The sequence below is a fragment of the Pristiophorus japonicus genome, unplaced genomic scaffold (genome assembly GCF_044704955.1).
Source record: "Pristiophorus japonicus isolate sPriJap1 unplaced genomic scaffold, sPriJap1.hap1 HAP1_SCAFFOLD_201, whole genome shotgun sequence".
NCBI lineage: Eukaryota > Metazoa > Chordata > Chondrichthyes > Pristiophoridae > Pristiophorus > Pristiophorus japonicus.
The window spans coordinates 937375-954069 of record NW_027251705.1 but is presented as its reverse complement, the minus strand read 5'-3'; the positions used below and the strand labels follow the sequence as shown (position 1 = coordinate 954069).

At 49.1% G+C, this 16695-nt stretch overlaps 1 protein-coding gene across 1 annotated transcript in view; it reads right to left on the bottom strand.

Annotated features, from left to right (window-relative positions):
- Positions 1-728: 728 nt before the first annotated feature.
- Positions 729-16695, bottom strand: part of LOC139244058 (CD209 antigen-like protein C) — a 77952-nt gene continuing 61985 nt past the window's right edge. The window contains exon 6 of the mRNA XM_070870960.1: positions 729-3063. Coding sequence (XP_070727061.1) covers positions 2937-3063 — 127 coding nt within the window. The 3' untranslated portion in view covers positions 729-2936. The remainder of the gene's footprint in view (positions 3064-16695) is intronic.

Here is a 16695-nt window from a genome sequence, read left to right as displayed (position 1 = left end):
CGATGCCCTGTATTTGTCCCTCTGGCGGAACAGGGTGTTGGTGATGAGGAGTTCATGTTCTAGACATTTTGTCAGGAGTAGGGTACCGCTGGAGTTGGCTTTCCCTACACCCTCTCTGCCAATCACGCCTCCCCAGAGGGATGTGTCTTTGCCGACCCTGGCATTAAAATCACCCAAGAGGATCAATTTGTCACCCGTGGGGACGCGGGACAAGGATGCCTCGAGGTTGGAATAAAAACCCTCTTCAGCCTCATCCGTTGCATCGAGTGTAGGGGTGTACGCACTGATGACACTACAGTGATACCAGACTTACTAAAGAATTCCCATGATGCACTAGACACCTAATAACAATTCCCATGATGCACTGCACTGTTAACTGAGAATTCCCATGATGCACCTTAAAAGAAATATAATCACAAAAGCGGACAGGAAGTGGTTTCTGTTCTGATTCAAACTTGCTCCAGACAATTTTTCTCGTACTCAATTCAAAATATATTGTTTACTCCTTCTGGACTGAAACATGACCTGGTGTACAAATTATTCTGGGGTTGCAGGCCTCAGGGTGAACAACGAACCTCTTATACGATTAAGATGGACATTAGCAATAGCAAAAATCTCACCATACCTCCGTGAACCCTCTGACTGCTGATAAACAACACACCAATTCAGAAATGCAAATCACTTTTTATTAAGAATTAAGGTTATCAGAAACAAGATAAAGCAAGCAGCAGATTTCACAAAGATTATAATACCTAAAGAACTAGAACACGAACTTGCCGTTACAGGCCCATCAATCTAATTAGATGGCCCAGGTACCAGGTAGTCTCCCAGAAACCAGGCGAGCAGCTCACACACCTTCAAGGCACAAACTGCGAGAGTCTCACTGCAGGATTCCTGATGAGACGATTGCAAATGCCACAAGCAGAAGGATGGGTGATGCATTGCCCAGCGCTCAATATTGAACATTTCTTTAATGAGGTTGGACTTTGTGTCTTTATCATTTGTAAATCGACCGACATAAACAGAGGTGTGACAGTTCCCCAGGACACAGCATGAACATACTGAGCAGGGACATGGATCTGCTCAAATCTCTACCTCACTCCCTCACTGGGCAGGTGCTTCTCACCAGCCATGGCAGAGAATCATTGTTGATTCGCAAAATCTGGAGATGGACAGATCTTTAACCTGTCACATGTGGGGAACTGTGACATTATCCACTTTGGTGGGAAGAATGGAAAAGCAGAATATTTTTATAAGGTGGGAGACTAGTAAATGTTGGTATTCGGAGGGATTTGGGGGTCCTTGTACACGAATCACGTTAATTTGCAGGTACAGCAGCAATTAGGAAGGTAAATGGTATGTTAGCGCTTATTGCAAGGGGGTTGCACTATAAGAGTAAGGAGGTCCTGCTGCAATTATATAGGCATTGGTGAGACCACACCTGGAATACTGTGTATAGTTTTTGTCTCGTTACCTAAAGAACGATATACTTGTCTCAGATTGATAGATTTTTGGGCACAAATGGAATCAAGAGATACCTGTATAGGGATAGTGCGGAAAAGTGGATTTAATGTAGAAGTTCAGCCGTGATCTTTTTGAATGGCGGAGCAGCTCGATGTGTGGTATGGCCTGCACTTGTCCGATTTTTTTGTTCTTATATTTACTGCATTGCTGTGTGTCAGAGGGTCAAGGGATCAAATTGTACCAGCCGTGTCGTTTAATATGGGCAGTGCCCATTCGCTGCAAAGAGAGACACGGCTGAGAAACTGGCAAAAAATGGTGAAGTGGTTGGTTTGTGAGCTGGTCTCGGCGTCCTGTGGCTCAATCAGAATTGGAACTCTGGCCTCACTGGCTCTAACACGGTGAGCTGGGGACGTCAGTCAGCTCGCCAGTCGCGGCCTGAACAATCCCGTCAGCCTCCGACACTCAGTCGGCCCACGGCTCCTGGGCAGGGGGAAGGGGTGGGGCAGAGGTGGGGTGGAGGGGCCCGGAGGGAGAGCTGTGAGGAGGAAGTTGGTTGGAGGAGAGGACGGTGGGGGGCAGAGGGGGAGCAGGGAGGGGCGAGGGGAGGAATGGGCAGCGCGGCAGCAAACGCGGAGGGGGATGGACCTGGGCTGGCAGCTTGCCTGTCTAGGATCAGATTTCATGCAATCATACAATCATAGAATGATCCAGCACATAAGGAGGTCGTTCGGCCCATCGTGCCTGTGCCGGCTCTTTGATAGAGCTATGCAATTACTCCCACTCCCCTGCTCTATCCCCACAGCCCTGTAAATATTTTCCCTTGAAGTATTTATCCAATTCATTTTACAATGTTACTATTAAATCTGATCCCACCACCCTTTCAGGCAGTGCATTCCAGATCACAACAACTCACTGAGTAACAATGTCGCCTCTGGTTCTTTTGCCTGGGATGTGGGGGAGTGATTGAATGATTGGATTTGAGTGAAGTCAAAGCAATAGGCTTTTCTGTTTACACTCTGAGGGCTGAAGAGAGCAGGAACTGTTGAAAACCCATTACATCTCTCAAAGGAGGAGGACGTATATCAACAATACCAAACAGCGCTGCAAGTTTGAGATTCCCCGAGCAGCTGTGTTCCAATGGGCCTGAGCTGGAGGGATGTGAGGAAGCAGGACACAGGTGTGCAAACACTGCACTGGCAATTTTCACCATTCCGGAAAACTAGGTCTGCTCTACCACAGTACAGGACATTCTACCATGTGGGTCTTCGCAATGCTGGATTAAAATAAAGGGGTAAACCTGAGTGTGTCCAGTGGGCTTTAGGATAGTGGCAGTCAGGAGAGGGAGGGAGAGCCCTGGCCACACACCCACCCAATGCTAGCTCAGGGCTGCGTGCCCAATGTACACGTACTGAACATTTAAAAATAGATTCATTTTACACTCAGAACTGACTGTAACGTTAAGGAAAATCGAATTATGGTGATTTTTCACAGATGGAGGAATGTCTGGAACTGCACGGCCAATCGTGCCATCCTTGAGTTTTAGAGGCCATGGCACAGTCTTCATCTCCATTTTGATCGGGCTGTCCACTCACCCAAAACCTGAATGAGAAAAGAGATGAATAGAACAGAATGAATGGACGGTTGGACACAAAGGCTGGAATTTTGCCGACGCTCAGAGTGCGGGTTTGGAGGCGGGTCCACTGTCCAAATAAAAAAGATTGACAGCGGGTCGGTATCCCGCTGTAAACCCGCCTCCTTGTCAGTTTCCCAAGTGTTGGGTCTGTCATTCCTGAACAGACCCGACGCCAAGCGGCGGGCCAGCCAATTTAGATGGCTAAAAAGTAGTTAAGCAGAATTTTACCATGTACTTACTATTTTGCCAGGTTTTTAACGAGTTTCCCGGAGCGCGTCAGGTAGGTAGATCAGTTGCTGTGTCAGCATTAAATAATTCAATAACCTGACCGCTACAAATGGTCTCTCAAAGCTCCCAGTTCATGGGTCTTCACTTTCCAAGGTTTGACGTAGTTGCTCACTGCATTTAGAAGACAGTGTAATAGAGCTCCCCCTAGTGGATTACTGCTTCACCTAGTGGACTACTGTGATAATGGAACTACTGATGTGTCAGTATAACAATCAAGGATCATGACAGTCACATGATCACAGTTCCTGAGTTAATAGCCATCTTATAGATTGTGTTTGTTAGTGATGTCGTAAGAATATATCACAGACAGATTGACCTTTATGCAGCTAGCAAGTGTCACCTCATTGGAACAAGCTCTCGCCATTGACAGATTGCTTCTGTCATCTCAACCTCACCTGCCATCTATTCCATTAGCATTGGTGCCCTTGAAAAAATCTCACCTTGGTCCTCAGATTCCCAACACCAGCATCACCAGGCACACTAGTAGCACAAACATCCACACCAACCTTCTCCACAATCAACTGATGCTGCACTGGACACAGGGCATCATCACCCATGCACATTGCTGCCCGGAGCTCCAGCGATGGCCGCACTACGTCCAGATTTGCTTCACTTAACCCTGCACACCCTGGCTGCAACATGATATGCCAGGTTGGTACCACCCCATACCAGCACCATAAAGCTTCCCTACAATGTCCAAGCCATTACTTTCATGCGCATCACAATTGGGGGTGGGATATGCCTTACCATTCACTGGAACTCACTCAGACACATTCAAAGGTGCATACAAATCTGTCCAAGAAGGCAAAGTGATGAAAATAAAGATTTCAATGCTAATAAAACATCCCCAGTGTATCCATTCTTTCCTCATAGCTATAATTCTCCAGTCCAGGCAACATCCTCTTAAATCTCCTCTGTACTGTCTCTGGTGCAATCACATCTTTCCTGTAATGTGGTGGCCAGAAATGCATGCAGTACTCCAGCTGTGGCCTAACTAGTGTTTATACAGTTCCAGCATGACCGCTGTGCTCTTATATTCTATGCCTCGGCTAATAAAGGCAATTATCCCGTATGCCTTCTTATCCTTATCTACCTGTCCTGGTACCTTCAGGATCTGTGAACAAGCACTCCAAGGTTCTTCTATTCCTCTGCACTTCTCAGTGCCCTATCATTTATTGTGTATTCTCTTGCCTTGTTAGCCCTACCAAAATGTATTCCCTCACACTTCTCTGGATTGAATGCCATTTGCCACTGTTCTGCCTACCTGACCAGTCCATTCCTGCAGTCTACAGCTTTCTTCTACATTATCAACCACACGGCCAATTTCGATATCATCTGTAAATTACTTCTTCATACCATCTACATTCAAGTCTAAAACATTGATATATTCCACAAAAAGCAAGAGACCTAGTACTGAGCCTGCGGAGCCCCACTGGTAACAGCCTTCCAGTCACAAAAACATCCATCGACCGTTACCCTTTGCTTCCTGCCTCTGACCCAATTTGGATCGAACTTGCCACTTTCGTGACCAGTCTGCCACGTGGGACCTTAACAAAAGCCTTGCTAAAATCCATACACACTACATCAAACGCACTACCCTCATCGACTTTCATTGTTGCCTTCTCAAAAAATTCAATCAAGTTAGTCAGACAGGACCTTCCATTAACAAATCCATGCTGACTTCGTGTCTTTGTAAATGAAGATTTATCCTGTCCCTCAAAATTTTTTACAATAATTTTCCCACCACTAAGGTTAGGCTGACTGTGGCCTGTGATTACTCGGTCTTTCCCTTTCTCCCTTTCTGAACAACAGTACAACATTAGCAGTCCTCTGGCACCACACATGAAGCCAGAGAGGATTCAAAAATGATGGATTGAGCCTCTGCTATTTCCTCTCTTGCTTCTCAACAGCCTGGGATACAGTTCATCAGGGCCTGGGGATTATCCACATTCAAAGATGCTAAACTCCTTAATACTTTCTGAACCCGAAATCCAGTACTGCTGAAAAACTGGTTCTCCCCCCAACTTTTTACAGCCATTAGCACCAACATTTTTTCGTGGCTGGGCCACCCCATATTCAGCTCCAAAAGTGAACAAATGGATTCCAGCGATACTGAAACCTTCCAAAGTGTATTTTTCAGCAGTGCGGCTGTCTTAATTTGAGCATTATCACCACTGAGAAATTCAGCATGCAGGTAAGGGTTTCTAAACGGCCAGGGTTTGCAGCAAGGCCCTGAGGGGGGAAGAGGTTTGGAAGGATGGCTGGTGTAAGAGGTGCAAGGAGAGCCATATGGTTCACTGATATAGAGCTGGAGACATTGATGGACAGATGAAGAATACTGTTTCCTGATGTGGGGAGACCTGGCAGACAGGCAGGACATAATGCTAAGAGGGAGGTTGCAGGGGAGGTATCGGACACACCACCCTCCCTGGAGGGTGCTGGCCAGTCTGCACCCTGCCCTTCCAGGGTGGCATTTTTTTTTTTTTGAAATTCGTAGCCAATCGTTCCAATTCTTTTTCAAATCACAAACGCCAGAGGTCACCTTGGGCCCATTCAAGGATCACTCTGCGCCAATGCTCTTAGCCAAAAGGCCTAGAGCCACTGCACCGTTCCTGGAAGTACTGCAATACCAGGTTCGTGCCATGGAGGTGGATGGGTCAGGTCCCCCACACACCTCCGTGGAGGTGGATGGGTCAAGCCACCCCACCCACCTCCTATGGGTGGCATTGGTTCGACGCCTCCTAGCTCTGGGGCGACGGGGATCCTCCTCCTCCTCCGGTGGTACTGCTGGCTCAACCTCCAGTAGCTGTACCCTCATGATGGTCAGGTTGTGCACCATGCAGCAGGCCACAACGAGTATGGAGACCCATTGAGGAGAGTACTACAAGGTGCCTCCAGAGCAGTCCAGGCACTGGAACCTCGACTTAAGGATGCCGATGCACTGCTCGATGATGCACCTGGTGGCACAATAAGTGTCATTGTATGCATGCTCTGGCGCTGTCCTGGGGTTCCGCAGAGGAGTGAGCAGCCAAGTGGGCAGGGAATATCCCTTGTCCCCAAGCAGCCAACAGCAATCCTGATTCTTTTTTTAATTTCAAAATATACATTTTATTCATATAAAAATTTGCACGATACATTGGAAGGCAGTTCAGTACATTATCAAATTACGTTACATGTGGCACTATACAGTACACGGAACGGGTGAGGGTATAGTCACATTTCTTTCCAACATACATTATGAAACAGTTGCTGAACTTGCATTATACATGGCACTGCATAGGTGTTTTCAGATCATGGTGCTCTATGTATACAAAAAGTTTACAAGTACAGATTGAGGGGAGTTTTATACTGATTCCAGCCCCCGGGTTTACCGTGGCGGAAGGGGCTTAAACTGTGGCTCTTCCCCACTGTGCCTTTGCAGCGCCTGCACCAATTTTTAGTGCGTCCCTCAGCACGTAGTCATGGATCTTGGCTTGCACCTTTCTGCAACACGCAGACGTGGATATCTCCTTGCTCTGGAAGACCAGCAAATTTCGGCAAGACCAAAGTGTGTCTTTCACCGAGTTGATGGCCCTCCAGCAGCAGATGATGTCTGTCACGGTGTGTGTCCCTGGGAACAGTCCGTAGAGCACAGAGTCCTGTGTTACGGAGCTGCTTGGGATGAACCTCGACAGCAACCACTGCATCTCCTTTCAGACCTGCCTTGCAAAGGGGCAGTCCCAAAGGAGATGGGTGACAGTCTCGTCCGCACCACAGCCAACTCAGGGGCAGAGTGCCGTGTCTCTGAAACCCCGGCTGTGCACGAAAGATCTGACGGGTAGGGCCCTTCTCACCACCAACCAAGCTACGTCTTGGTGCTTGTGTGAAAGTTCTGCCGATGAGACATTCTGCCAAACGAGTTCGACAGTCCGCTCAGGGAACCGTCTGACAGAATCCATCATTGCCTTCTTCTGTAGGGCGTCGAGGACCTTGCGTGCCGAATACTGCTTTATGGCCTTGTGGTCAAAAGTGTTTTTCTTGAAAATCTTTTCCACGAAGGACAGGTGCTGAGGCATGGTCCAACTGCTTGGAGCGTTCCGCGGCAGCCTGGCCAGACCCATCCTTCGCAACACCGGGGACAGATTGAATCTCAGCACGTACCCTTCGAAGGGTCTGTGCACAGCTGGATGCAGCCGCACACAAAGGTGGCCATCAGGATGAGGGCCACGTTCAGAACGTCCTTTCCCCCCTTGTCCAGCGATTTGCACATTGTGTCTCTGCGGACACAGTCCATTTTCGATCTCCAGACGAAGTGGAAGACGGCTCAGGTGACTACCACGGCACAGGAACTGGGTATGGACCAGACCTGCACCATGGACAACAACAGCGAGAGCACCTCACTCCTGATGACCAGGTTCTTTCCTGCAATGGAGAGTGAGCGCAGCTTCCACCATCCCAGTTTATGTTTGGCTTTAGCGATACGCTCCTTCCTGTTTTTGACGCACGCCCCGTCAGCTCCGAACCATATTCCCAAAACCTTCAGGTAATCTGACTTCACGGTGAAGGTAATAAAGGATCGGTCGGCCCAGTTGCCAAAGAGCATGGCCTCGCTTTTGCTGCGATTGACCTTCGCTCCCAAGGTCAGTTAAAACTGGTCGTAGATTGTGAGCAATCTGCGGACCGACTGCGGATCCGAACAAAAGACGGCGACGTCGTCCATGTACAGGGAATTCTTGACCTGAGCGCCTCCGCTGCCTGGGATCGTCACCTCTCTAATGCCCGCATCCTTCCTGATGGACTCGGCAAAGGGCTCGATACAGCACGCAAACAAGACAGAGGAGAGAGGACAGCCTTGTCTGACTCCAGACCTGATCGGAAAGCTTTCAGTTTCCCACCCGTTGATTTGATTAGAACTGCACTACTGATGTCTGTGTAGAGCAGTTGGATCCAATTGCGGATACCCTCCCCAAACCCCATTTTGGAGAGCACGTCCATCAGGTACGTGTGCGATATTCTGTCAAAGGCCTTCTCCTGGTCTAAGCTGATTAAGCAGGTGTCCACCCTCCTGTCCCGCATATAGGCAATCGTATCCCTGAGCAGCGCCGGGCTATCAGAGATCTTCCTGCCGGGGACAGCGCAGGTCTGGTCCGGGTGGATCACCAACTCCAGAGCAGACTTGACCCTGTTGGCGATGATCTTCGACAGGATCTTGTAATCCACATTGAGCAGCGAAATGGGTCGCCAGTTTTTGATTTCCTCTCTCTCCTTCTTCTGCTTGTCGATAAGGGTGATGATGCCTTTCCTCATTGATTCTGACATGCTGCCGGCCAGAAGCATACCTCCGTACACTTCCAGCCGGTCTGGGCCTATCCAGTCTCACGGTGCTGAATACAACTCCGTCGCTTCCGGGCCTTTGTCATCTCGTCCAGAGTTATCAGGTGGTCCAGACTCTCCTGCTCGCTGTCGTCTAAGACCTCTGAGATAGACAACAGGAAAGACAGGGAGGCCACGCGGTCTGTGGGCTTGACGTCGTACAGCCCGGCATAGAAGGATTTACTGATCCTCAGCATGTCGGGCTGTGAAGACGTCACAGAACCATCTTCTTCCTGTCGTCTGCTGATCACAGAGCTCCCCCTGTGTACCTTTTGGAAGAAGAAGCGCGAACACGTCTCATCCTGCTCGACGGAGCGGACTCTGGAGCAGAAAATGATTTTGGAGGACTCTGAGGCAAAGAGCGAGGTTTGCTGGCCCTTCACCTCTTCGAGTTCCTCCGCGACATCAACCCCCATCGACTGCAGCAGGAGCAGGTTTTGCATGCTCTTCTGGAGTTGGGACAATTCCCTCTGTCTTCCTCTTGCCTCTTGAACACCTTTGAGGATGAAGAACCACTTGATGTTTGTCTTGATTGTTTCCCACCAGTGCATCGGGGAATCGCAGAGGGGTTTTACGGTTCTCCAACCTTTGTCATCCCTCTTGAGTTCCTCAATGTTTTCCGGGGTCAACAGTTTCACGTTGAGCTTCCATATCCCCCTGCCAAATTTCTGGTCTTCCTGTGGGAGGCAGTCGGCCAGTAGGAGGCAGTGGTCAGAGAAGAACACCGGCGTGACGTCGGTGGATCTGACCTTGAGCGTGTGAGACACAAACAGGAAGTCTATTCTGGAACGGACGGACCCGTCTGGTCTCGACCAGGTGTATCTGCGCGGTGCTCCATCTGCAGGGTTGCTGAAGACGTCGCACAGCTTGGCATCTTTTACCACATCCATCAGATATGGGTTGTCCTCTGCCTTGGGGATGGTTCGACCAGGGGACGCCAGCAGTGTGGACGGGGGTCCTCCATGTCAGATGGGCTGCCCTCGCCTGGTGTTGGTTGTTCCTTGTGTGCATCCCCTGTGGTGTCGTCACTCACAGCGTTCTGGAGCTGGGATGTATCTGTCACTTCGTCGCTCCCAGAGATCCGGAGCGGGGGTGCATTGGTGGCTTCGTCGCTCCCGGAAATCCGGAGCAGGGGTGCATCGGTGACATCACTGCTCCCGGGGTCCCGGAGCTGGACTGTGCTGGTCGCATTGGCATTTTACCTCTTCTGCTGGTGGTAGTGGGGACTTTTGCCTCGCCCTTCATCATCGGATTCGGGCCAGTGAAGGCGGCGACCACACTGGTCTGGCACAGAATGAACAAATCATGGCTGCTGTCTCCCTTGCCCGCTGCCTCTCTGCACAGTGCTGGCGGCGATGCCTTCTCCTGTGTGCCACCTTGCTTCTGAGCAGGTGTACCAAGTGTCGCTCTCCCAACGCTCCTCCCATCCTCAGGGTGAACCCTGCCAAGCAGATCTCTGCGGTCCACAGGACTCCACTAAAGAGTCAGATCTAAAAGTCGTACGAAAGTACAGGGATACGTGCAAACCTCCTGAGCAGCACTCAGCAGGTTTAATGGAGCCAAAACAATTAATAAAATTATCTCAAAATCTCAATACTGCGAACCATGGAAAATGAAATAACCACACTAATAACTACTAAAACAATATCAAAAGATAAACACTGCGGATGCTGGAAAATGAAATAAAAACACTAATAAGTAATAAAACTACATCAAACGATAAATACTGCGGATGCATGCTGGAAAATGATATAAAAACAATAATTAATAAAACTTTTTACCTGCCAAAGGGCCCCAGCGCTGTCGTGCTTGGGCACCACATCGAAAACCTCGCAGGGGCACTGCCGGGAAAAGTCCTACCTTTCCCTCGGTAAATTTCTCTGTGGCAGACCCGTTCCAGCGGCCTGCATTCTGCAGAGTTCACCGCTGGAAACCTTCCTTTTCAGAAACTTCACCGCGCTGGTTCCGGCGGAAATGAATATCGCTAAAATCCTCCCCTGAATATGGCGCGGGGAAGGAAAAGTACCCGACCGCGGTGGCCCATCGATTGTTTTGATCGAGCGTCCAAACTCTGCGGTAACCGTCCCTTTGGGGACGGTGAATTTCGGGCCCCCTCTCTCGCTATGTTTCATCTAATAGTTCACACTCCCCCTCCCTGATTGCATCACCCATCTCTTTTTGAAAACCGACGCAAAGTACTCGTTAAGGACCATACTCATATCTTCTGCCTGCAAACACAGATTACCTTTGTGGTTTCTAATAGGTCCTAATCTTTCTTTAGATATCCTCTTGCTCTTTATGGCCCCAAGGCCCCTCCGAGCTGGGCGCCCGTTTTGCGCGCCGAAAACGGCGCCTGAAAAAAAACGCGCTATTCTCGAGCGCTTTGCAGCTTGATGTCAGCTTGGCGCGACACCCAGGGGGCGGAGCCTACCACTCGCGCCGATTTTGTACGTCGGAGGGGGCGGGTACCATTTAAATGAGTTCTTTTCGTGCCGGCAACCCTGCACGTGCGCGTTGGAGCGTTCGCGCACGCGCAGTGTGAAGGAAACATTGGCACTCGGCCATTTTTCTGGTTCTTTGTAGGTGTTCAATTTTTAACATTTTTTAATAAAACCGCATTGCCCTTCCATGATCAGCACTGAGGCTTCTTGCAGCAGGGAGAAGGCTGCAGGTAGCCTCAGAAGTTGAGGCAGCTGTTTCCCGACGGGCCCGACCGACGGCAGGGGGGCCTCCCCCACCCCCGCCATCGGGAACGGCTGCCTCCTCCCTGCCTCCCCCCCCGCTGCCATCGGTCGGGCCCTTACTGCCTCCCCCCCCCCACTGCCGTCGGGAACGGCTGCTGCCGTCGGTCGGGCCCTTACTGCCCCCCCCCCCCCCCCGCCGTCGGGAACGGCTGCTGCCGTCGGTCGGGCCCTTACTGCCTCCCCCCCCCCCCCCGCCGTCGGGAACGGCTGCTGCCGTCGGTCGGGCCCTTACTGCCCCCCCCCCCCCCCCGCCATCGGGAACGGCTGCTGCCGTCGGTCGGGCCCTTACTGCCCCCCCCCCCCCCCCGCCGTCGGGAACGGCTGCTGCCGTCGGTCGGGCCCTTACTGCCCCCCCCCCCCCCCCCGCCGTCGGGAACGGCTGCTTCAACTTGTGAGGCTTCCTGCAGCCTTCTCCCTGCCTGAAGCACTTTCACACAGGTAGGAAGATGGTTTATTTAATCTTTTCTTTGCTTATAAATGTTTATTCAGGTTGGATTTATTTGTATAATATTTGTAGAAGTATAAATAAGGATTTATTGTCGAATTTAATGAGTTCCCTCCCCCCTCCCCCCACCACCTCGTTCCGGACGCCTAATTTGTAACCTGCGCCTGATTTTTTAATGTGTAGACAAGGTTTTTTCAGGCCTACAGAAATCTTCACTTGCTCCATTCTAAGTTAGTTTGGAGTACGTTTTCACTGTGGAAACTTTCAAATCAGGCGTCAGTGGCCGGACACGCCCCCTTTTAGAAAAAAAAATTCTGTTCAAAAGTGAAACTGTTCTAACTGACTAGAACTGCAGAAAACTTAAATGTGGAGAATTGCGATTTCTAAGATACTCCGTTCTCCACCAGTTGTTCCTAAAAATCAGGAGCAAATCATGTGGAAACTTGGGGCCAATGTATTTATAAAACATCTTTGGGTTTTCTTTGATTTTACTTGTGAATATTTTTCATGCTCTCTCTTCGCTTTCCTAATTTCCCTTTTGATTTCACGTCTGCACTTTCTATACTCCGAGGGTACTGAGCCGTCAGTATCTGTCATCAGCCTCCTTTTTTTCTTTATCCTACCTTGTATGCCCCTTGACAACCAAGGGCTCTAGATTTGTTAGTCCCAACCTTGTTCTTTAAGGGAACATACTCTGAACCCTCACAATCTCCTCCTTGAATGCACCCCATTGCTCTGACACTTCAAATAGCTGTTTCCAGTCCACTTTGGTTAAATCACATCTCAGTTTCGTACTTCTATTCCTCGTCTATCTTTGTCCTTTTCCATAATTACCCTAAATCTAACTGAATTATGATCACTGCCATCAAACTGCCATCCCACTGATACCCCTTAGAATCATAGAATCATCATAGAAATTTACAGCATGGAAGGAGGCCATTTCGGTGCATCATGTCCGTGCCGGCTGACCAAGAGCTCTCCAGCCTAATCCCACCTTCCAGCTCTTGGATGTGCACTTAAAGTGCCGTAACCTGCAGGGCTACGGACAAATATTTGTAAAATGTGGTGCGGCTTTCTGCTTCGACACCCTTTCAGGCAGTGAGTTCCAGACCTCACCACCCTCTGTGTGAAGAAATTTCCCTCATATCTCCTCTAAACCTCCCTCCAATTACTTTACATCTATGCCCGCTGATTGTTGGCCCCTCAGCCAAGGGAAATGGGTCCTTCCTATCCACTCTATCCAGGCCCCTCATAATTTTATACACCTCAATCAGGTCTCCCCTCAGCCTCCTCTCTCCCAAAGAAAACAGAGCCAGCATCTCCAATTTTTTCTCGTAGCTAAAATAGTCCAGGCAACATTCTTGTAAATCTCCTCTGCACCCTTTCCAGTGCAATCCCATCTTTCCTGTAATATGGTGACCAAAACTGCAAGCAGTACTCCAGCTGCGGCCTAACTTGTGTTTTATGCCGTTCAAGCACAACGTCTTCGCTCTTGAATTCCATGCCTCGACTAATAACGCCAAGTATTCCATGTACCTTACATAGCTGGCCTGCTACCTTCAGGGATCAGTGGACCTGCACTCCAATGTCCCTTTGTTCCTCTACACTTTTCAGTGTCGTACCATTTAATATGTATTCCCTTGCCTTGTTAGACCTACCCAAATGCATTACCTCACACTTACCTGGATTGAATTCCATTTGCCACTGTTCTGCCCACCTGACCAGTGCATTGATATCTTCCTGCAGTCTGCAGCTTTCTTCTTAATTATGAACTACACAGCCTATTTTAGTGTCATCTGCAAACTTCTTAATCATATTGTCAACATTCAAGTCCAAGTCATTGATATATACCACAAAAAGCAAGGGATCCAGCAATAATGCCCTGAAGAACCCCACTGGATACAGCCTTCCAGTCACAAAAACATCCATCAACCCTTTGCTTCCTGCCTCTGAGCCAATTTTGGATCCAACTTGCCACTTTGCCCTGGATCCCATGGGCTTTTACTTTCCTGACCAGTCTGCCTTGTGGAACCTTATCAAAAGCTTTGCTAAAATCCATATACACTACATCATACGCACTGCCCTCATTGACCCTCCTGGTTACCGCTTCGAAAAATTCAATCAAATTAATCAGACATGACCATCCCTTTACAAATCCATGCTGACTGTCATTGATTAATCCATTTCTTTCCAAATGAAGATTTACCCTGTCCCTCAGGATTTTTTCCAGTAGTTTTCCCACCACTGAGGTTAGGCTGACTGGCCTGTAATTATTCGGACTATCCCAGGAAAGCAGGGAAGTGATTGGTTGGTGAGTTCTCCTTTCTTGCTTTTCTTGCTTAATTATTTAATCAACTGTTTTCTTAATAGCAGTAGTGTGTGTTTTACTAAGGGTTAGAATTCTGTGGCATTGGTGGGACTAAAAATAAAACTGAATTAATTAATTAATTACATTAAGATGGCAGGACAGATGATGTGTCAGTGCTGCAACATGTGGGAGCTGGTGGACCCCATTGAAGTCCACGATGGCCACGTCTGCAATAAGTATCTGCAACTCGAGGAACTTCGGCTCAGCATTGATGAGCTGGAGTCTGAGCTGCAGACACTGCAACACATCAGGCAGGAGGAGAGTTACCTGAACACTGTGTTCCAGGAGATAGTCACACCACTTAGGTTAACTAACTCAGATTTGGCTAGCGGTCAAGGACAGGAGCGTGTGACTACGAGTCAGGAAGGTATGGGGATTCAGGAGGTAGTGATGGAGGAGCCTCAACCCTTGCTCTTGTTCAACAGGTTCGAGGCTCTTACTCCCTGTGTGAACGAGAGCAGAGACTGCAGGGAGGATGAGCAAACTGACCACAGCACCGTGGCACAGGAGGCCATTCAAATGGGGGGAGTAAAAAGAAACATTGTAGTCGTAGGGGACAGGATCATTAGGGGGATAGATACAGTTCTCTGCAGCCGTGAGCGTGAGTCTCGATGGCTGTGTTGCCTGCCCGGTGCCAGGGTTAAGGACATCTCCTCGGAGCTGGAGAGGAACATGGAGTGGAAGGCGGTAGATCCAGTTGTCGTGGTCCACGTGGGTACCAACGACATAGATAGGACAGACAAGAAGGTTCTGCTAATGGATTATGAGCAGCTAGGGGCCAAATTAAAAAGCAGAATCACAAAGGTAATAATCTCTGGATTACTACCCAAGCCACGAGCAAATTTACATAGGTTAAATAAGATCAGAGAGCTAAACTTGTGGCTCAAAGACTGGTGTGGGAGAATTGGGTTTGGTTCCTGGGGCACTGGCACCAGTACTGGGCTAAGAGGGGTCTGTTCAGTCGGGACAGACTCCACTTGGAACGTGTTGGGGCTAGGGTTCTGGCGAACCAAATAACTAACGCTGCAGAGAGGGCTTTAAACTAATTAGTGGGGGGGAGGGTTCAGGTGAGCAGAAACCTAAAAGCTCAATGAACAAGGTGAAGGCAATAGAGCCGGGTAGCACTGAGGAAAACGAAAACCAGGGCGCAACAGGAAGGGACAGAATCGATAAACATAAGAGTGTATAAGAAACTGAGGCCATAGCAGGAGAAATGGTAAGAAAACACATTTAAAAGCTCTTTATCTGAATTCACACTGTAAAACAGATACATCATTTTGGGTTCTGTTGAGGGGGATGACTCATCAGGGGAGGGCAGCAATAGCCAAGTTCATAGCACCGTGGGTGGCTCTGCTGTACCGGAGGGCAGGAAAAAGAATGGGAGAGCTGTAGTGATAGGGGATTCGATTGTAAAGGGAATAGATAGGCGTTTCTGTGGCCGCAACCGAGACTCCAGGATGGTATGTTGTCTCCCTGGTGCAAGGGTCAAGGATGTCTCGGAGCGGGTGCAGGACATTCTGAAAAGGGAGGGTGAACAGCCAGTTGCCGTGGTGCACATAGGTACCAACGATATCGGTAAAAAAATGGGATGAGGTCCTACGAGACGAATTTAGGGAGCTAGGAGCTAAATTAAAAAGTAGGACGTCAAAAGTAGTAATCTCAGGATTACTACCAGTGCCACGAACTAGTCAGAGTAGGAATCGCAGGATAGCCCAGATGAAAACGTGGCTTGAGGAGTGAGGAGAGGGATGGAGTACAAAAGCAGGGAGGTCCTGCTGCAACTGTATAGGGTATTGGTAAGGCCGCACCTGGAGTACTGCGTGTAGTTTTGGTCACCTTACTTAAGGAAGGATATACTGGCTTTGGAGGGGGTACAGAGACGATTCACTAGGCTGATTCCGGAGATGAGGGGGTGACCTTATGATGATAGATTGAGTAGACTGGGTCTTTACTCGTTGGAGTTCAAAAGGAAAAGGGGTGATCTTATAGAAACATTTAAAATAATGAAAGGGATCAACAAGATAGAGGCGGAGAGGTTGTTTCCACTGGTAGGGGAGACTAGAACTAGGGGGCACAGCCTCAAAATACGGGGGAGCCAATTTAAAACTGAGTTGAGAAGGAATTTCTTATCCCAGAGGGTTGTGAATCTGTGGAATTCTCTGCCCAAGGAAGCAGTTGAGGCTGGCTCCTTGAATGTATTCAAGTCACAGATAGATAGATTTTTAACCAATAAGGGAATTAAGGGTTACGGGGAGAGGGCGGGTAAGTGGAGCTGAGTCCACGGCCAGATCAGCCATGATCTTATTGAATGGCGGAGCAGGCTCGAGGGGCGAGATGGTCTACTCCTATTCCTAATTCTTCTGTTCTTAAAAGGGAGAGATTCAAATTCCTGGGACATTGG